We start from the raw sequence: 22562 nt of genomic DNA on the forward strand, positions 1-22562 counted from the left end.
TGTAGTAGTTTGTGTGGGAGGATTTATAGGAACACAAATTTTGTGCTCAAATTTCCCAATTCCTTGTCCTTTAAAACCTTGTTTGTAATTATATAAAATCAACAACTATAAGAATGTTGCAATTGACTAGGTGGAGGAACATGATCATGAATTTATTTGAAATTTGATGTGTAAGTAGGAAGAAAAGGATTTGTAGATGAAGAAGGAGTATCATGTGAAATGACAATCTCTTTTCCTTTATCAAGCTTATCCTTTTTGGAAGATTGGGGAGGAACATCTTCATCATCTAAAAGCTGATTTTTAGTTATTTCTATGCGAGGGGAAAGATCATCAATAAAATGCATGACATCGTCCTCCCTACATAAACTTTGATGTTGAAGATTGGTCTTAGGAGAATAATAATGATCTAAAGATGTAATAATTTTGATGTTTTGATGTTTCCCCCCTTGCTCAAGGGTATTTTTATAAGAAGAAGATGAGTCCATAATACTTTCGAATGCTTGCTTTTTTTTAGAAAGATCATTGGTTAAAGCATTAGTTCTCATCTCATCCACACAAGTTACCCTAGGAGAGGTACAAGGGTTATGATCTCTAAGTTTAGGGTCTACAAAAGCTTTAAAGTGATTAACATATGAAATGCATTTTATTAACAACTTCACTGTAATAGAACAAAAATGATACATGAAAGCTTTGAGATTAATTTGAAAAGAAAAGAATTTGGAAATTCTAACAACGCAATATGACCAAGTTATGTGAATAAAGAGGAGCAATAGGACATGAAAGAAACTCTTATCCGATAGATGATTGTAGTAAATATATGCAAAAAACAATGTAATCATATGTGAAAGAGAAAGTAAATCCAATTTATTAATTGCCATTGAAAGTCTCTTAATTAAAATCTGAATTTGCAGGAAAAGAAGATCTAAAATTAGGACTTATTTATGAAAATTAATTTAAGATTTGAATTTGATGAATTTTGAATTTGTGTTTGACCTTAGAGAGTGTTAAAATTGATAAAGTATACCGATTTACTGGATTTGAGCAGAAAAATACAGTCAATTCCATCTCCCAAAATTTTGGGGAAAACGTCGAGGACCATGGTGAAAATGCACATAGTCCGACCAACTTTTTTAAAAAAATTTCAGGAATTATAGTTATAATGATATTATTGTGGAAGCCAAAAAAAATAGTTGTTTCGGAGATGTTTAGATCGGTCAAATTTCCAGTCAAAGGTCGAAAATAGAAGAATCTTAAAAATTAGGGTTTTATTATTTAACCACTAAATTTTTAGAATAAAGAGACAGATTTGAATTGCAATTTTGAAATAGAAATCAGATCTGAAACAAGTAATTAAAATTTTACACTTCACAAGCTTAATTTTATCAAAATAAAAAATTAGGGTTTTATGTCATTAACCTCTAAAATTTGCAAATAAATCAAACTTGGAAATGAAAATTTGAAATTCAAATTGCAATTAATCAGATCTAATAATTAGAAATTAGAATTAATGTGTAACATGTCAAGTTCACCAAAATGTAAAGTGAAAAATTGAACCCTACTGACTCCCCACCTAGGAGATAGAAAGAAAGTTACTAGGATGATTTTCACTTGGGGGAAACTTTACATTCAAAAGAGGGGCTTGAATCCACTAGATCCAAATCCAAGGGAGACAAAGATGTGAATTCCAAGTGGATTGCATGGGTTGAAGTTTGATTTACACTATTTTGTAAATGAGAAAGTTGACTTGTTGACTATGTACGAAAGAGAGAAAATGAGTGAAATGAGGAGCTACTGGATCAAGATCGCGTTGTAACTTTGAATTTGAGCTAATTAGATTGATAAGAATCTACCATGCAAAATTGGAGAAAAGTTGTCAGGACCGTGTTAAAAGTGTACATGGTCCTCCGAAAAATATGCGAAATGAAAAAGGGGTTTTCCACCTCTGTAAGTGGAGTCCAAATCTAAAAATACAGTCATGCACCTGCAACCTACATACAAAAAAGAAGGGGAAAAGGGTTGTGGATAGGGGTTTTCCTTAGTCAAACCACGATTGAGGAATCAACCTTGAAAGAAAGTAATTGCAAATGCTAAAATGTAAACAATGGAATTGTATACCTTGTAGATCTATAATTTGTCGATGATGATTGCCTTACTTATTTAATGCAATCACAAGTGTTGCATGAAATGGCATGTAACATGACAAAACCCTAACACACACACATGCTTGGAAATCAATGGTGTAATGTTGCTCCAATGGATGAATGAAGAAGACATATGAAGAAGGAGGTGTTTGAAGACTTGAATGCTTGATGAAGATCTTTCGTTTGAATTTTTCTTATCATGTATTCCTGTATTTTCTGTCCATGCAAATGAGAGGACCAAATCCCCTTTCATAGATGCCTCATAAGACTAATTCATCTCACCAAAGGACGACATCGGGGGGATTTAGAATCTCAAAATGCAGATAGGACTAGAGGGACCAATCTTGGGGCCTCCCTAAGAGGGGGGGACAGGGGCACCACACCCCTGTCCTGCCCTATCTTGGGGTTTAGATAGGGTCTTGAGGCCATCTCAAGGCTCAAACAGGAGAGATTCAGGGGTGAAGGTGTAGAAAGGGCTCTTGGTTAGGAAGGACGATGTCTTTGCCAAGGTGAGGACCTCAAATGTGGTTAAAATTGCTAGGGTCGCAATTTTATGACACTACACAAACAAGTCTTTCTCTATTCCTAACAACTTCACCTTACTTATTCAACTTATTCTGGAGAACCCATTTAGTTCCAATCACATTCTTATCCTTATGTCTAGGAACAAGGATCCATGTATTATTAGTTTCAATCTGATTCAATTCTTCTTCCATTCCTTCAACTCAATTTTCATGTTTACATGCCCTTCATCAATAGCTTTAGGTTCCACTTTATAAATCAAGCAAACTTCTTCATTAATTCTTCTCCTAGTATTAACACCTTTATTTTTATCTCCTATAATGTGATTTTTTGAATAATTTAACCTTACATAACTGGGAGTCTTAGTATTTTCTTGATTCTCAGACTCTTGAACTATTCCCTCTAAACTAGCACTTTTACCTTCATTCTCTGGCTTCTTCGGATTAATTTGAACTTGATTTTGGGTCTGCACTTGCTTTCCTTTATCTAAACTGACACCCTGGTCATCTGAATCATATCCACAAGATCTGATCTATCTCTCATTATTTTCATCAACTTCACATTAGCACTCTCAACTGTCTTTCTTAGTATTTTGTTATTACACCAATAGAATTTTATCTTAGTAGAATAACTAAGAAATATACCTTCATCACATCTAACAACAAATTTTCCTATATCTTCATAGAATTTACTTCCAAAAAATCTGAAATATCTAACTGTAGGAGCATCACCAAACCATAACTCATAAGGATTTTTACTGGTATTACCTTTGATATGCACTTGGTTGAATTTATGTACTCTATATTACTCACAAATTCTCTCCAATATACCCGCAGAACATTTCCTTCAATCATCATTATCTTAGCAACTTCATGAACTATTCTATTCTTCCTCTCCACAACACCATTCTGCTGAGGGGTCCGTGGAGCAGATAACTATCTCTTCACCCCATAATGTTAACAAAATGCATTAAAATCATCGAAAGTTAATTCACCACGTCTGTCAGATCTCAAACACTTCTTCTTCAATCGAGTCTTAGTCTCAACCATAGCTTTGAAAATATTGAACTTCTCTAATGCTTCAAGCTTTTGCCTTAATAAAGTAACCCACATCATCCTTGTATAGTCATCAATAAGGAAGATGAAATACCTATCACCCTATAAGAATTTCACTCTAGGAAGACCACACAAATCAATATGAACAAGATCCAACAATCCATTAGGACAATGATGTTTGTTTTCAAAAGAAACTCTTGTCTGCTTCCCTAATTGACATTCCTTGCATACCAGATTAGTAGGCTTCATCAACTTAGGTAGATCTCTTACTACTTGAGTAGGACTTATCTTAACCATACAATCAAAATACACATGACACATCCTTCTATTCCATGACCAACTTTCATCAATTTGAGCAATCAAGGAACTTTTACCACCAACATTCAAGTGAAAGTTATTACCTTTAGTCTTTGTTCCTAATACAATATCAATTCCAAAGTTACTCAATATCTTACATTGACCATTCTTGAATTGCAAATCATATCCCTTATAAACCATCTATCCAACACTCAAAAGATTATTCTTTAAAACTTCTACATATAAGAAAACATCATTATTATGGTTACCATCAAGAGAAATGGAACCTCTACCACGGATTACACAAGCTTTGTCATCACCAAATCTCATTAAACCACCATCATACTTTTCCATACTCACAAAATTACTCTTATCAGCTATCATATGATGAGAGTAGCCATTGTCAATAACCCATTCATCTTTCTCTTCAACTTTAGCAACCAAAGCTTTCTCCTTAATGCAGCTAGTAGAAATAGTAGGTTTAGGTTCATCTTCCTTAATATAAATGAATACCCTTTCATCACCAAAATTTCCTTTCTTAGATTCATTAGCAGAATAATAACAAGTTTCTTTTGATATTCAGGCTTATAAGGCTTCAATGACTTTTAGGAACTCTTTTTGGACACCTTGATGCAAAATGTCCTATCTTACTACATTAAAAAAATTTAAGAGGTAATATTCTTTCATACATACCGACACCTTTAGGAAATCTTCTAGCAATAAGTGCTTCCAGCTCCTCAAGCTCTTTTTCTTATTCTTCCATCTCTTTCATCTCTTTGTCATATCTAGGTACCCTTGTAAAACTTTCTCCTGGATCATATTTCTGCTTCCCAGAAGTGGTAGCTATGAATGGAGATTCAGTCTTAGGAAGAGAGTCACCAAATTCACTCAATTCAAAAGCAGCAAGCTTACCAACCAACATGTCTCTAGTCACCTTAGTCATGGTTTGGATCTCCTCAATAGTACCAACTTTAATTGTGTAAGAAAGAGGCAAGGATCTCAACACCTTAGCAACAATCTCATTTTCATCCAATACTCCACTAGCACATCAGATATTGAACACAATCTCATTCACTTTCTACATAAAAGAGGTAATGTTCTCATCTTCACTCATCTTCAATAACTCATACTTCGCCTTCAAGCTCTACAACTTAGAAACCTTCACTTGCCTATCACCTTCATATAAAGTCTCTAGCTTCTTCCTTATCTCATGTGCAGTTTGCAAGTCCATCATATTAGTCATCTCAGAATCAGTGAAGGCACTCAACAATACTTCCTTGGCTCTAATATTGTATTCAACTTCCTTTATCTCATTCGGAATTGAAGGAAAATTTTGAGGAACAAAATAAGCATTCCTAGTAATCTTCCAGTAGTCTTCACTGGTGTATCTCAAGTGACACTCCATTCAGTAATTCCAAAGAGAGTAGTTTGTTCCATCAAATCTAGGACTATCTTTCTTGTAAGAAAAGGTTGCCATCCTGTATCACCTCAAATGATCAAGCTTCTTCCGAAGGATCTAGTTTTGATACCAATTGTTGGCAACAAGGTAGAAAATTGAGAGGGGGGTGAATCAGTTTTATAAAAATCTTAAACTCAAATTCAAATCTAATAATTAAGAGTGAAATCACAAATCAACACCACATCAATAACACACACATAACACCAAGATTTTTGATGAGGAAAACATAGTTAAGGGAAAAACCACAGTGGCAACACACCCACAATGAGATGATACCCTATTAAGAGTATATGAAATATTACAATGGGGAATGCACATGCATTTAGACACACTAGCTAGAGCTCACTGCTCAAATCACATAACAAGAAGCCCTACAACACTAAGAAAGACTCATTGTTTTACAAAAACATTCAGATTACATCTGGAGGATCATGAATTGAAAGAATAACATCTCCGCGTGCTTGGTTATAGTTCTGATTAAGTAGAAAATAATCAAAATTCTCTTTGAAACTTCTTCACACTTCTTCATTTCTACCAAATGATCAAAACATTATTCACACACATATATACCTCTCTCAAATTATTATTATATTTATATATACATATCATCAACCTATCTTTCAAGGTCGGCTCAACACTCATCACCTAAATATAAAATATAATCATACATGCTATAATATCATGTGTGGACCAATACAATGCCAGCTAAGGCATAGTATGGACCTAAAGCACCACCACAAACACGAAACACCTCCAAGAATTATTCCTTAAACATCCGCAACATGCTACAATCATCATGCCAACCAAGAACATGAACAACAAACCTGAACTAAAGATAATAATTAATAACATGCACAACGATCAATGCAACCCATCAACAAAAATAGGAAACAATCTAGAAATATCCACAAGAAACGTGAACCACCACAAAAAAATCCACAACAAATAGAAATATAAGTATCATCATCATCACTATATTGGAGCTCAAGAACACCAACACAACTGACTAAAAAAATGAAAGGTTCACTTGTAAACCTCCAACTCATGAACCATCTAAAGTAAGGATACATATGAACATCCCAAATAGATCCCACACATTCAAAACTAAAGATATCACAATTCTGGATCACTGGAAATAAAAATACCAAACACCGAAAAACCAACCCCAATACATGATCTCATAATTCGATCAAATCACCATGCAGACCTCTGGAACTTAAGTTGAATCAACTAGAGATAAAGTTTTTCACAAAACCCATTAATCCACAACAACTCATCTTCAACATACAGCCCAAACTAGGTCACTCAATCTGACTACAACACTAGAACACATAGAGGAATATGTTGACATCAATGACAACACGTCACTCAGCAAACTTCTTAGCAATATCCAATAGATTAATCTCTTAACTATGACTATTATAACTAATATATATATATATAGTAATATATTTAAATTAAATTATCGCTAATTAAAAAAAACATCATTATAAATGTTCATAACTAAAATTTACCAAAGGACATGATAAATTAAACCCCTATGCAAACACATACACATACTCAACATAACCAGGATTATTGAAATTTTCCTATGTGGCATTCTGATTAGGTAAATGAAAGATAAGAAACATTTTCTCTAACATTGAGCAAGGGTTACGGGTTTGGGTGAATAGGCCACTATGCTATCTCCCACAACCTCCATGAGGATTATGTAGGCACATTGTGACCTATGGAACTAGGTGGAGTTGATGCCTCTTGCCTATAACCCTACATCATAGAAAAATTCATATACAAGAATAGTATACATATACCTAACATATTCACACACTGGTGAAGAAGAATCATGACATCCCATGTCTCTCCTTCCAGAGTGATATGACATCATCATCTCATACTAAAAACACAATTAGACACATAAAACATAATCCAAATCATGATGCATCTCATAGGCTAAGTAGATATGTTAGTAGATGGGTCAATACTCACAAACCATATATATCATCTAATCATCACATACTATTAGAATGATGCAAATCATGGCATAAGTATGAATTCTAACCATCATCTCATAAAAAACAATCATCATAATATGAAGTATCATGTAAATCATATATGGAACTAAATAGATCATAATGGGTCCAACTGAGTAGAAACAATGTCTGAACAAGGGAGGGGTCTCATAGGTGGAAATCTAGAATAAAGTGAAGTGTTGAGAAAAGTGATGTTAACACTATAAAAATTCTACAAAGCCAAGAAGTATGCCATTGAACAAAGTTATGATATGGACAAATATACTTTGGATCAATTCTATAGCTCACTTTTTGACTTTGAGATTGTTGAGATAGATGATTTACAGAAAGAGAATAAAGAAGCAACATTTAAAGCTACCTAGAAGACTGAATATGACCCTAAAGCAAGCAATAACATGGATGAGTTAGAAGAAAACTTTGTGAGAAGGCTAAAGAAATGATTGAAAAAAAAAAAGGTAAGTTACTCTTTAATTATTTCAATTGTGGAAGAATTAAATTATTATTATTCTAGATATACTAATAGGGAAGATTATGATAGAAGACATGATGATGATAGCAAGGGAAAAGATAGTTACAAATAGAATAATAGAAATAAGAGAATAGATCACAAAGATAAGTCGAAGAATAATATCTATTCAATGGAGAGCTATTCATATAAATATGAAGATGGTGATGACCCAAACAAAAAAGCAGTGTTTTTAGCTATAGAAGAGAATAATAATGAAAGTGTTGAAAATATGAAAGTTGTGGAGAATACTAAAAAACTAGTGAGTGTGAAGATTTCATTGCATGCAAAACTAGATCCTAAAGCATGGATAATTTAATATGGATTCTCTAATCATATGGACGGTGATAAAGGAAAGTTCATTGACTGTGAGAAGCATGATGGTGGATCTGTAAAATTTATAGGTGAATAAGTTGCACCTATTTGTCGAAATTGTACTATTTCAATCGATCGTAAGCATAAGATTGGTGATGTTTATTATGTTAAGTGTTTGAGACATAATATTTTGAGTGCGATTCAGATGTCTAATAAGGGTTATAAGCTCATACTTCATGGGTTTGGATGTGAAATCAGAAAATGAAATTTTAGAAGATTAGTTGTAGAAGGTATAAGAACTAATCTTAATGTCTATTATGTAAAGGGTAAATGTGGAAGTAGTTGTATGTTGGTGGAAAGTGGTGAATGTTGGTTGTGGTATAAAAGGATGGGAAATATCAATTTTATAATATGGTAAAGATATAGTTTACACATGTTGTTAGATATATACTAAATTTATTATGAAACCTATTGATAGCATGTGCAAGGAATGCCAGTTGAGAAAGAAAACGAGAAAAAGATTCAAGAACAAATAATATGCTACATCAAAACCTTTGGAGCTAATTCATCGGGATCTATGTGGACCTACAAAGACAAGAGGAGTGAATTGTGAATGGTATTTTTTGTTTCTTATTTATCTGATTATTCTAAAATTTCATAGAATACTTTCTTGACAGAAACATCTAAAGAATTAGAGAATTTTAGAGTATTCAAATTAATGGTTGAAAATCAAGTAGATTCTAAGATCAAACATTTAAATTCTAATAGAGAAAGAGGATTCACTTCAAATGAATTTGATAGATTTTATGAAGAGCTTGATATTATAAGAATTTTTTATGCTCCCAAGAACCCTTAGCAAAATGGAGTTGTATAAATAAAGAATAGGATTATTCTTGAAATGAATAGAACTATATTGAAGGATGGTAATCTACCTAATTTGTATTAGAAAGAAGTTTTGTATACTATTGTTTGTATTCATATCAAGGTACAAATAAGTGTGAATCACACAAAGATATGTTATGAGCTATGAAATAAAAGACCTCCTATAGTCAAGTATTTAAAAATCTTTGGAAGAAAGTCCTAAATAAAGAGAGATGAGGAATATGTAAGAAAGTTTGATGAATATTGTTGGGACCTCATTTGCAAGGAGTAAGGCATACCAATGTTACAAAAAAGGTTAAACAAGATTGTGGAAGGGGCAAATATTAAAGTTAGTGAAGAATGGAATCAAACTAAGATTGTACCCAAATCAAAGATAGAAATAGAAGTTATCCACATTGTTGCTGAAAAAGGGATGAGCATAAGATAAAGAAGGGACAAGTGAAGAAGAAAAGGAACTTGAATAGAAACCTAAGACACAAGTGAATTATGTGTGGAAGAATCACTCAAAGGAAGAGATCATTGGAGGCAATAAAAAAGGAGTTTAGTCAAGCAAAATACTTGCAAAAACAAATAAACAAGAAAACCATTATTTGTCATTTTTTTGGTCTTCCCGTTACACAATTAGAGTGAAATTTTTATTTCTTAGACCAAGTATATCAAGGATATTTTGAAGAAGTTTGGGATGGAAAATTCTAAATCAGTTGTAATGCTTCTAGCTACTAGTTATAAGTTAAGTAAGGATGATGGATCTCTAGATGTTGATAAAAAATACAATAGATTTATGATTGAAGGATTGTAGTATTTGACAACTTCAAGACCAAACATTTTGCAACTTGTCTATTTGGTTGCTAGATATGAAGCTATTCTTAAGGAATCCCATGATTGAGCACTGAAAATAATATTCAAATGTTTAAAAGGGACTCTTGATTATGGTTTATGGAGATATTTTCACTTTGAAAGCATATATAGATGATAATTGGGTTAGATGTATTGATGACAAGAGAAGCACAAGTGGTGGTGCATTTTTATTGGAAGATAGATTGGTCTCTTGGTTGAGAAAAAAACAAGATTTAGTGTAATTATCTACTATAGAGGCAAAATATTTCAGTAGCATCTTGTTGTACTTGATTCAAGTGGATGACACTAACTCCTAAAGAAATCAAGGTGAAGTATGATGAGGCAATTTCCATTATGTGTGATAGAACAAGTACAATTAATATTTCAAGGAATACAATGATGCATTTCAGGACTTAACACATGTCAATCTAGTATCATATCTTAAGAGAGAAAGATGTAGGGAAAGAAGTTAGATTAGAGTATGTACCTACTAAGGAATAAATTGTAGATATATTTACTAAGGCCTTGGTCAAGGATACTTTTGAGTATCTCAAATAAAAGTTAGGGTTTATTGCCCCTCCTTCAAACTAGATGCATTCAAGTAGAACATCTATCTAGGGGGAGATTTAAACTTTAACGTTTGCTTTTAGATTGATTCGGTGGCTACTCTCAAGGGAGTAGTGTGATGTGTGTGGATCTAGGTAAAGTGTTATGGTTATTAGAACTTTATTTGAAAAAGGGAGAAAGAGATGTTCTTTGTATTTTTGCACCCTTTGTCCTTGATGTCAAAGGGGGAGAGAGATCAGTTGAGTATTCAATGTTCTTTGATGTTGAACGTAAAATTGTTGCCATCAATGTCAAAGGGGGAGAATGTCGGAAACTTGAGTAGTTGAGTTGTTTTGTCATTGACACCACTATGCGTTGTAGATAGTTTGGAAGTAAGTTCTCTGATGTTGTTGTGTGGTTTGATGGTGACTTTGAAGTGTTTCTAGAATGTTGATGTAGTGGAAGTTTTAGTATGCAAGAAGAAGTTTTTAATGTCCTGGTAGAAGAATGCTTTACATTGCTTTGAATAGTTAATATTATGAATTATAGTTCTACATATATTTTTTTATGATTTGTGTTTATTGTACTATCACATTTACAAGTCTTGTTTTGCTTAGATGATGGAGTTGGTTGATGTTATTTCTAACAGTGGGATTGTTTATCATAACTAGTCCAGAGAATGCTTCGCAGCTCTATGACATGTGGTTTCATGTGTTGTATCTTGGAGGAGATCTTCATTTTGTTTGTGTAGTTTTGTAGTTCAATTTTCTAGTGCTATTTTGATTGGCAAGTGGAGTTATGATCCTTTGAGTATAGTGTTGTCAACTGGTTTAGTTTTCAACAGATTGAGGTAGTGTATATTATCTTGATCATTTATTTTTCGTCAGGATATACATTGGACATTGTGTGGATGTTGACATGGGTCTAATCATTGTATGTGTATAGTTGCATTATAGATTTTGCATTGGTGATTATTTTTGGGTTTACTGGTTAACGTGTTTCTTTGTTGTTCTATATGTTACGATTGACGTTAACCTTGGTGGATGTTCTAGCATGTGTGGTTCACTGAAAGGGACTTTGGAGAACATGTTTTGATGTCCTTGGGTCCCCTTTATCTCCTAGATTGGACTGCAATAAATGTTATAGGTCCAGGTGGCTAAATTTATGTAATATTGTATATTCTGTCAATAGACAACCTAGTTAAGGGTTTTAAGGAATTATCTTGTAGACATAGAAGTGTGGCTATATGAGTTGGGTATGGCATGTGTTTGAATGATGCACAAGTAAATTTGGTGTAGTAGAAAAATGAAAGTTAGTTTGTGAAGAGATTTAAGATAGTGACTGACATCAGATGTATTAGCCATGATATTGGTTGTTTGACATAGTGGCTCAAGGAAAATTTTGCGATCAAGAGATATTGTTTGTTTCAATTCATTTATCCTTTACACCTACCAAAAGATGATGTGTTCCTCTTGGCAATTTGTGTAGTATTTTCTATCTAGCCCTAAGGTTGAGCACCTTTATCTTCTAAATCCTAAAAGGGGCAGTGAGCTCCTTAGCCTTGAGCCTAAACACGGTAATTAGTTATTCATATTTTGAGTGTGATTCTCACTATGGTTTTTTCCTATATAAGGTTCTCCATATAAATCTAGTGTTGACATGCTTATTGTGCTTGTGTTTTCATGTTTCATAATTGCAATATTAAGTTAATTATGGTTTGAAGTTTAAAAGATCATAATCAAAATATTTTAAGATCAGGACTGATTCACTCCCTCTTAATCTTGTCGTATGTTCAACAAGATTCACCAAGGTGTCAAGTTGTAATTCAAGCATTTCAATTCAGATATGGCCATACCCTCAAAAGGTAAGCTTTGCAATTCAGTCAATTCTATTATAAGTTCAAAATCAATTTCAATTTCAATTGAAGGGTTAATTTGAAACCTTAGGTTTGACCAAGGCAAACGCTTATCAACAACATCAATTTTTTTCATTCTATGCATAGGCAATAAATCTAGAAGCTATGAATGAAGAATCTAGAAAATAATATGATGACGGTTAGATCATACTTTTGCAGGAGGAAAAAATAGAGGAGTGAATCAACTTAGGCATCTCGGTCCCTCGAATTTTAGATGAACTTTAGGAAATTTATTTTGAGAAACATTTTAATTTCAAAATTTTCTTTGTCGTCCACATCTAACAACCATAGGATTGGGTCATCCCAAGCATCTTGGTATCACACTTTTAGGCTCTCTTTTTTACATAGGCTCCTTTTTGTCCCTTATAGTCAAATGTAGCTTTGTTTCTCCATACTACATCTGTAGCTTGTTGTTCATGTTATTTTATGTCAATTTTCAATCACTTGACTTAGATCTACTATTTAAGTTTAATAATCTAAATTCAACGTTCAATTTCTAAAATAGGGGTGGTGAATTTTGATTTGTATTCAATCCATTTCATACTTGAAGAGGAGATTGGATCAATCAAATTAATTAAATCCATCAATGTAATGTTTTATGCCAAATAGAGGATTCCTTTTTTACATAGATAAATTTGTGAACTCCCCTATTTCCACCATTACAATTTGGCTATGAATGTAGCCACCCAAGATCTAGAGGCCTGGTAGAAAGAGCAAGATCAAGAGAGAAAGAATGTGACAAGAATAAACTATATTCCTATCAATGATGCAATATAATCGGTCATTTGGAATGGATAGTGCATAGGAGAACCATTCATTAAATAGGCCAAGGTGAGAACATAGGAGTGCATAAGATTATGGCATGCATGTTGTAATCTTATGATATGAGACAAAAAATTGGCAATCTATCATCCAACCTAAAGTAGAGAAGTGATAGTATGATAACACCACTAAAGGTGGATCACTCACCTAAGGTTGAAAAGTGATAACATGATAAAACCACTAAATGTGGAGACACCACTTAAAGTGCAATGTGATAACATGATAACACCACCTAAATTGGTGATGCTCCTATGTGGTCCCTAATTAAGATTAAGTGATGTGTAATTAGGGCCTACGTGAAAAATAACCAAGGTAGAACTCCTTAATTACACTAACAAATTTATGATTTGTACCCACTCTTGCAATTAGCACCAAATCTAGAATCCTAAAATCCATCAAATCTTGCACAACATGCTAATACTTAACTTTCCACTCCTAGTGCTACTTCTTTGTCTACTCGAACCCTTGAGTCCAAGTTGAACCCTAGGTCCCTTAAGACTTCCAACTTCGCCCTAACTATCATGGTTGATCTTACTCTTGAGCTCTCCAAAGGAAAAATGGTGATATTTTAAGAGCCTCTAAGGTGTTTCTTTGAGCCTCTAGAGAACTCCTTTGTGCTTGACACATAATATAGAGATGATTCTTCAAGCTATGAGACCAATTCCACACCGCATTCAAGTTCTTCTGACTCTCATGCTCCACAACAACTCTCTCCTCATTCCTCTTTTAAAAATTACTCTACAAAGATAGAGGTGTCCATCTTTAAACCCACCAACACACAATGTATCTTATGCATCAACCTCAAACGAAAAATAGAATAGATATGTAAGAACTTCAATACACATTTGTAACTTTCAAAGTGGTAAATTACCCAAATTCATTAAAACAAATACAAAATTAAGATTTCAGAGAAGCTAGTTCTTTAGAAAGCCGAAGAATGGCCAGAGAAAGCCCTTGACAACAAGGTGTTGTAACAAACAAAGATTATGGTAGAGAGTTTCAAAAGTTGGAAGGTAATTGCAAAAGAGCGAGAGAATAAAAAATAGGAGGAGGAGATCCGGAGTGGGGTGTCAAGGACTTTGAGTAGGCTTTAGCAGCAGTGCGAAAAAAGACAAAAGCGTCTGACCGAGTTTCCAAAATCTCGCACTCAGGTTAAGAACAATAAGGAAGAATGATTAACCGATCTACCTTTATAATCGACAATAAGGATGGATGATTTAAAACAAATTAAATCTTCCTTGTCGGCTCTAAAAATATTCGAAATCGGTGTCATCTCATTCAGAAATTACGTCCGTTAACTACAAGTTTCCTAATAATAAGCACATTTTCTCACTTTTTAAAATGAGATTGCTCTTTTCACAAAGGGAGCATCGTATAGCCTGTTTTTTTATATACTAAACAATGTTTCCCATGATTGTTCGCCTAAAACAAAAATTAATAACAGCACAATAATTTCTGACTGTTAAACACTTCAACTCATTGCGATAGGATGAACGTTTTTTTACGTGAAAAGATAACGTGGAAGCATACAGGTCACACACACTGCTACTTGTTTGCTAATTTTTAACGTCTTATGGATATAGGCTGCTCACTTTTAGGCCACCAACTTAAATATTCATCATGAACTATCCTTTTGGGAAAGCCTATCAAGCTGAATCCTTTTCTTCTCAATTAAGAATCGAAAGAACCCTTCAACTAAAAAACCCAAAAATAAATACACTAATGCATAAAGAAAAGATTCCATGATTGGGATTTCCGTGTAATCGTAGGAGAGCTCTAAAATATTGATTGTGGACTAATCAGGTCAAGTATAGCAATCATTCATGCCGTGAAACATTTCTTCTTTCACACGGTTCTATTTCACTGGAAGGAGGTCGGTATAGGCATGGAGGCCTAATATACTCCATTATTGAATACTTTTGCCTTCTCTCTCACCAGTCCCCAAGATCTAGTTTGATTCGGATCTTGTTTTCTTATTACTTAAGAAGATCCGAATCCAGCGCAAGATCAGTTTGTACAGATTTTGCAATCTGCAGCTTGCTTATCCAGCGCAAGATCAGGTCAAGTACCTAATCATATATCCTTTCTGCACCAATCTCTTTGCCAGCCTGGGCTTAAAACCCAACAACCCTAATGACCGATTTTCCCTATACAATGAATTTCTGCCCAAATAACGAATTTTACCTGTCGAATTTCAATTCCATCTCATTTCAACCGGACAAAGCTTACAAAAATGCTCTGGATTTCTATATTCAGGAGTATTCACAAGATGGTTTTGGTAACCCCAGTTCAAGTAACGTTGGGAAGAAGGCAGGCACACAACCCAGCAAGCAGATTATTCACAAAATGATTGAAAGGAAGCGGCGGAAGGACATGAATTTTCTCTACTCAGAGCTGAGGTCACTACTTCCGGAGGAAAGAATTCGGGTATGATTTTATTTCATTTCAGAGATGAAATTGTTTTGATTGGTGGGTTTTATTTTATCTGAATTGAATTTGAATGGATATTGTGCAGGGAAAGCGTTCAGTATCAGACCAACTGGACGAATCTATTAACTACATTCGTCATCTAGAGCAACAGATCAAAGATCTAACGAAGGAAAGAGACAAGAAAAAAATCCGTGCAGCTTGCTTTAAGGGTGTTGAAATATCCAAGCCGCTGGAATTCCATGACGAGGGTTTCCCATCAATTAAAATAAAGTCATTCGGTTCAGATGCATTGCAGGTATATATAAACTCGATCCGGAATCAGATTGCCTTGTCCGATGTTCTTCTGGTGAGTGAAGAATGTAGATTTGAAGTTGTGAGTGCTGCTTCGTCTGTGACCAATGAAAAAGTCTTCCATACTATACAGGCCGAGGTATTTTCCAAAAAACGCCTTAGAGTATTTATACTTCATTCTTTTCAAAACTCTGAATGCATTTCATTTTAATTTCACAGGTAACAGACCACAGCAGTACTAATATCGACTCATTGTATGTTAAACTTCAGCAATTGATCAGGTAAGTTTAACGCAGGATGCTGGGCTGTTCAATCAATAATAATTCTAGGATTATAAGCTTTGCGTTCTCTATTGTTAGTACTTGACATCTGTAGGTCTAAAAATCCTTTGGATCTGAAGATCATAGAGGGGGGATTTTAATTGAAAACTTCAATTTTAAGATGTCTGTACTTAAATATCAATGTTTTCCGTATGTTTTGTCAAACAAGGGCAACATATATAATTGTGTGCATGGTTTCTTTAATGAATAAGGGCAATATATATTATGCTTATGGTTTCTTCAATGAATAAGGCTGTAAGGCTGTAATAGACTATATGGTTTTGAACTGTCCATAGAAAGCAAGTAAGACAAAATTTGATATCAATAGGCACGATCACTTATTTGAGTTATCCTAGAGTGCAAGAAGTATATTATTCATCACAGATATATGAAACAAAGAAATAAAAAATCATTTAAAGATTTTCAAACAGAAAGAACCTTTCATTAATGTTTCGAGAGTATTACAAATTCTAATATTTTTGAGAATCACAAGAAACTAGGAAACAAATAAACTAAAATATACACAGAAGAAATAACACATATAAATCAAATTGAATAATTTTAAAGGAGCTGAAAATATTACAAATATTGAATAGAGGATAGGTATGTCCAATGTGACTTTTCTACTGAATTTAACATCAAAGACTCATTTAACTAAACAATCTACAACAAATTTTTGGTTTTATTTTTGTTAAGCATATTATATTTTTATTTATAAAATTTTAATATATTTTTTTATATTCTATTAATCAAGATACTATTCACATTTATCATCTCATATAATTTTTTTTTTTAAAACTTAGATAAGCTATAATATATATGTCATCTTAGATAAACTTTTAATTTATAAAATCCTAGTCACATCCTATCCAAAAACAAATCACTGGCATATCAAATATCTTATTTACCACAGACATATTAAGCTGAATTATAATAGAAGTGTTTTAGATATATCTAGTGACATTTTTTGTTTGGTATAAATATTACTAAAACATCTGTTTCAGAAGCTTGGGTAGGAATGTATTGAACTTGCATGACCTTTGTGTGACCATGATTTCTATTCTTCATTCTATTAAATTTGATATTATGTAGGCAACCAGGAAATTATTAGTCTATGATGTAATTGAAGCCTATGGTAGAAAACAAATAGCTCTAGAATCTTGTCAGAATTCTTATTGATTTCTACAAAATGGTCTACAAAGAATTTAGAATTCTACTTATAAGAAAGTACTCCTTTTATGTTCAAGCTTCCTAAACTTCAATATCCACTCGTCATATTGATTAAATATCTCAGTACTTCTTGATATACATCATATTATAGTATTGAGAAATGTTATGTGACTATATATTAGAATACGTTAAACCTATACTTTAGAGCAATATCTTTTTATTCTTCTAAATTATAGATTGACAATTTTGTGTTTACATTTATGAAGGAGATATGCATGAATAGTTGTATTTATGAAAATTTTAAAATATATATTAATGATTATTTTTTAATAATGTTTATAAATATACTGGATAAATTTATTGGTAGTTTGAGGTATTTTTTATTTGTTTATATACTTGTTTTTAAGTTTGTTTATATTTAAGTTATTTAAAGGTTTCTATAAATAAATAATTATCTATAATAATATAATAATAACTTGAAGAGGATGAGCAAGAAAAGCATAAATCAATGAATAATAATGATAGGTGATAGAAAATAAGTTAAATGAACTTAAAAGTACTTCAACGAATTTATATTAAACAAAAGATATAATCCTTGAAATCATACAACAAAGCATGTCTCCTCCACAACATGTGGGATCTATTATTCCTCTTACAAAATTTTCCTTATTTCATCATCAAGAATTCGTGGAAGTTCTTCCAAATATATCTTTTTGACATTATATATTGAGTTCTCTTTAAAATTTAACATTCTAGAAAATATTTGAAATGTATGATTTATCATTTTTATATAATAATTAATAGTTTTATGTTGAAATACCCCTTTCTTACACACACATATATTTATGGGGAAACCTTATGTAAAATATAAAGTCATTATCAATAATCTAATTATCTTCTTTGTTGTCATGTTCATTGAAATCGTAAACATTTAACATGTCCTTAAAAAAGGTCTTTCTTTTTTTAACTTGTGAGGCCTTCATATGTATTATTTTAACTAGACAAAAGTATTTGACCTTGAGATAAAGGACATGTCATTTTGAGTATAGAAATTTATTTATTTTTTAATATTTGTGGGAGGATTTTAGAAAGGCCATTGAACAAGAAGTGAGAACCTATGTTTGTACACCCCTTATCTATATGTTGATAAATAATTTGAGAAGTGATAATTAGGGATTTATTTTCAACCCTTACACCTAGGGTCCTTTTTCATGTGTTTTATTTTTAGGTGTTATGTAGCCATCCAAATTTTGAAAGAATGATTCGAGTTATTCCTATGCTTACTCTTTTGCACTCGAGGAAATTTACAATTTTTATACCTTTTATCACTATTTACAGATATAGCCATGATAGTTTATATTGAAATTCCTAAGTGTTTTATTTTTTCTTAATGCAACTTTTTAAATTGTTCTTTCACTTGCTATCAACTATTAGCATTCACTTAAATGGTTATCTCTTTATATAAAATTATTTGGCACTAAGTTTTTTTTTTTGAGCATCAACCCTATATGGTTACATATGTTTCTATTACTCATGAAAACTGAAAAAAGTTATCAGCATATACTTTGTTGTGGTCTCTTCCCACCATTCATTATGTTTCAGTTTATGCACTTCATAGGATCTTACCATATTTGAAATAATTTAATAGTACATATAAAATATATTTTTTCAAATATAAAAGGAACTCGGGCTAATGAGTGTTGTATTTGATGGTTAAGAGCTATGTACATATATTATAGCAATTTTACACAAAAGTGAACAAATAATGGAATTCTAAGTGCCTTGATGATTATACCCTATGGACCAACTTCTTTCATTATGTAGACACTCATGGTGGGTTCTAGGCTATGGTCATGAGGTTACTTGTTCATTTTGCACTTGTGAAAAATGAAAAAGGGTTGTTGCCCACATCTTTGGCTACACATTTTCACCCATAGCCATTGATTTTAAATTATTCAAAATGAACCTTCCTATTTTACACACATATAAGGTAGAAAATAATAAGCATAAAGATGAACATACACCATTTAGATGAGTTTTGGGGCTGAAATATGCTTTTTATTGGCCATGATGGACACACGAACATGCTTCATGAATTTTTTGGCCATCTAGCAACTCTTTTTTGGGGATTGGTAGAATTTTAATATTTATTTAGTAAATTATTTAGGTGGGGTTTATAGTGTTTCCTTAGTCCTCCTTATATGTTTATCTCTAGCTCAATGTTAAGATAGTAAATGGTAGCTACACACATGTCTCTAGTCAAAGTAATATTCCTAAATCCATTGAGCCTATATCAAACAACTTGAAGTATCCAATATTTGTACTATCTATATAACATAATGGCTGAAATGAACTCAAGGGTGATGATGTTCAATGAAAATTTAGGATAACAATTTTTTAACCCCTTGGTTAATAGGTAAGTATACATGGATGAGTCACATGGGTTTCTGTTTTATAGATTATAGAGGAGATATTTGTAGTCCATGGTAGAGAATATGGTGAATTATTTTGGACATTTATTTTTTGTGTTCTTGTATTTATCTTAATAAAAGAAAAAGATTTTTTATCAAATCTTAACAAATAAGGAAGGTTTCAGACGGTCTAGCTGGAAAGTGACTTGCTTAACATTGTGAAATGCACTAGGGGTAGTACAGAGCCTAGCTGGACTATTTCAAACCCGATTAAGGATTTTCTTGAAATTATTGTCAGCCTAGAGGATTTCAAGATCTCACACATTTTCTGGGAAGGAAACAAACCTACGGATCACGTTGCCAACTTGGTTGTTGATTACGTGGCAGCTAAATGGTGGAGAGGAAGAGAAACTTACCCGAAAACTCTATGCGACCTGGAAAGAAACGATGTCAATATCTTTGGCCTTTCTAATGAATTTAATGATGAAATATTATGACGGGATGGGAGCCATTGTGGTGATATTTAGAATCACTACCACTTTGAGAAGTTCTAGAACTTTCAGGCCGCCCTGTTTCTGAATTTGTTTCCTCCTAGTTTTGCTTATGGAGTATTGGTGTCTGAATTGCTCAAGCTGCAGAATGGGAGGTGAAAAGAATAGGTTTGAACCCCCGACCTATGATAAGTGGCAAAATAATAAGGAGGTTTGGGAGGAAATCTTTGACAGTGGGATGGTGCCCTTTTTTGAGAGATTGCATGGCCATTCTGCCTTGGTTATGGAAAGATTTGTCAAAAGTTGGAATAAGGGTGTGCTAGCTACTTTCGGTGTGAATTTTCAAGTTCACAGAACCTTGGTTTCTATTGTTACTGGTCTAGATATGAAAGGTAGGAAATTTTATAGAGACAAGGAGCTAGTTGAGGAGGCCATCGCTACCTTTTATGATAAGGAAAAGGAACATCAAAGGGTTTCAAAAAAGGCAGACGGTGGCTACAATAGGAAAGAGATGATTTCCCTCTAGGCTAATATGGAGGAGTTCATCATGAGGTACATCACCCTTGATGGTAGATATGGTAGTATTTTCTCGTATCACTTTACTATCTTAAACCATTTTAGGCATGGTACATTTATGTCCATCCCCTTCTACTTTGTTTCATCCTTAGAGAATAGTTTAGTTAAACATATTGAAAACCAAGATAACCTAGTGCTTGATGAAGGGCTTATCATGTTGATTATATGGAATACTCCAAAGCTCATGAATTGAAACCCTCCCCCAAGGATAAAACCCACATTTCCTTTTCTAACCCTGATGTGTAGTTCATTTCTGACACGAAGATGGAAGAGGATGACAGTGGTACTACGATGGATTAGCATGACATCAAGGATTCAGAGGACCTTGAGTATAGACTAAAGAAAGAAGGGGAAGTTATGGTGACCTTGAGAACTAACACTAGTAGGAAAACCAATCTAGCAGCAAGAAAATTCAAGACCTGGAGGTCCCCACCAAAAAGAAAACGAAATTAGCCAAATCAAGTGGGCCCAAAGACTTCGGCCACGAGATTAGGTTGGACATCCCCAACAATGTGGATAATGAGAAATAGGAGAATGTGAATAAGGAGGATGAAGGAGAGAAAAAGGAGGAGAAGGTGCTGGGAAACCTATTTTTGGAGGTCACTGGAAGTCAGGAAAACTGTTGGAAGTGGGTAGATAATGAAATTAAAGCCCTGAAAGATGGGATTAAGAGAATTATTGAAACTTTCATGGATTCCCCTGGGCCCAGTAAAACTGAGAAGATCATGAGCATGATTTAGAAGATATCTCAGTATGTTGAAACTATGAAGATCTTCCACGAGCACAAAATTGATAAGCTGGAAGAGTATGTGAATGATATCAAGGAAAGCCTGAACAATCTAGTAGAAACTAGCATGGAGCCGATGAATAATAGTGTTGATGGTCTGGTGAAAATCAATTCCATGATGGCTGACTATAGATCTAGACCCATTGCCAGTGATTCTCCCTTGGGGGAAAACCATAAAAAGAATGCTTTGGTGGGTCACCAAAGTGCTACTGGAGGGAAGACTAGCTTGGGTCCTTGCACTAGGACCAACAGTTGGAGCCAAGACCAGGGAACCTCCAGATTCATCATGGAGGATTTGGAGAAAATCAACAAGAAGATTATTCAGAAGAATACTGAATTGGTGCACTCTTTAAGTTGAGTGCTTTGTCCTATTTTTTGGCTTTGTTTGTTTTGGTTTTTGGCGTTCGGTCTGTGTGGGGTGTTTCCCCTATTGCTCTTAGGTTTAATGCCTGGTTGGCTGCTGACCTTGGTCTGTAAAACTCTGGGTTTCAAGTCCCTGTAAAACTTATTTATCATTTTATCAAAAACAAATAAGGGATTTCCATATGGCATCATTTATTACAAGTACATAAATTATGGATTCTTATGATTGGTTTACACAATATATGTGTGCCTAAGTTGAGTCTTTTCTAAGTTGTAAAGTGTGGAAACATTATATTATGTACTTGATAATGTTTAATTATAAAGTATAGGTATTCAAAGTGGACACCTATTTTAAATTTTCCATAGCTTATTAGTATTATTTAGAAGTTATGAGTTT

The 22562-nt window shown here is 33.4% G+C and overlaps 1 protein-coding gene across 1 annotated transcript; it reads left to right on the forward strand.

The window, feature by feature from the left end:
- Positions 1–15480: 15480 nt before the first annotated feature.
- On the forward strand, positions 15481–20965 carry LOC131047086 (transcription factor bHLH125-like). Its single transcript, XM_059214735.1, has 4 exons — positions 15481–15753; positions 15842–16186; positions 16267–16328; positions 20587–20965. Exons 1-4 carry the CDS (start codon positions 15481–15483, stop codon positions 20963–20965), a joined length of 1059 nt encoding a protein of 352 aa, XP_059070718.1.
- The last annotated feature ends 1597 nt before the right edge of the window (positions 20966–22562 follow it).

The sequence above is a fragment of the Cryptomeria japonica genome, chromosome 11 (genome assembly GCF_030272615.1).
Source record: "Cryptomeria japonica chromosome 11, Sugi_1.0, whole genome shotgun sequence".
Classification (NCBI taxonomy): domain Eukaryota; kingdom Viridiplantae; phylum Streptophyta; class Pinopsida; order Cupressales; family Cupressaceae; genus Cryptomeria; species Cryptomeria japonica.

Coding starts and splice junctions, on each gene's coding strand:
- LOC131047086 (XM_059214735.1), top strand. CDS start 15,481: ATGAATTTCTGCCCAAATAACGAATTTTACCTGTCGAATTTCAATTCC. Junction 16,187..16,266: donor TCCATACTATACAGGCCGAG/GTATTTTCCAAA, acceptor TTAATTTCACAG/GTAACAGACCACAGCAGTAC. Junction 16,329..20,586: donor AAACTTCAGCAATTGATCAG/GTAAGTTTAACG, acceptor CTCAAGCTGCAG/AATGGGAGGTGAAAAGAATA.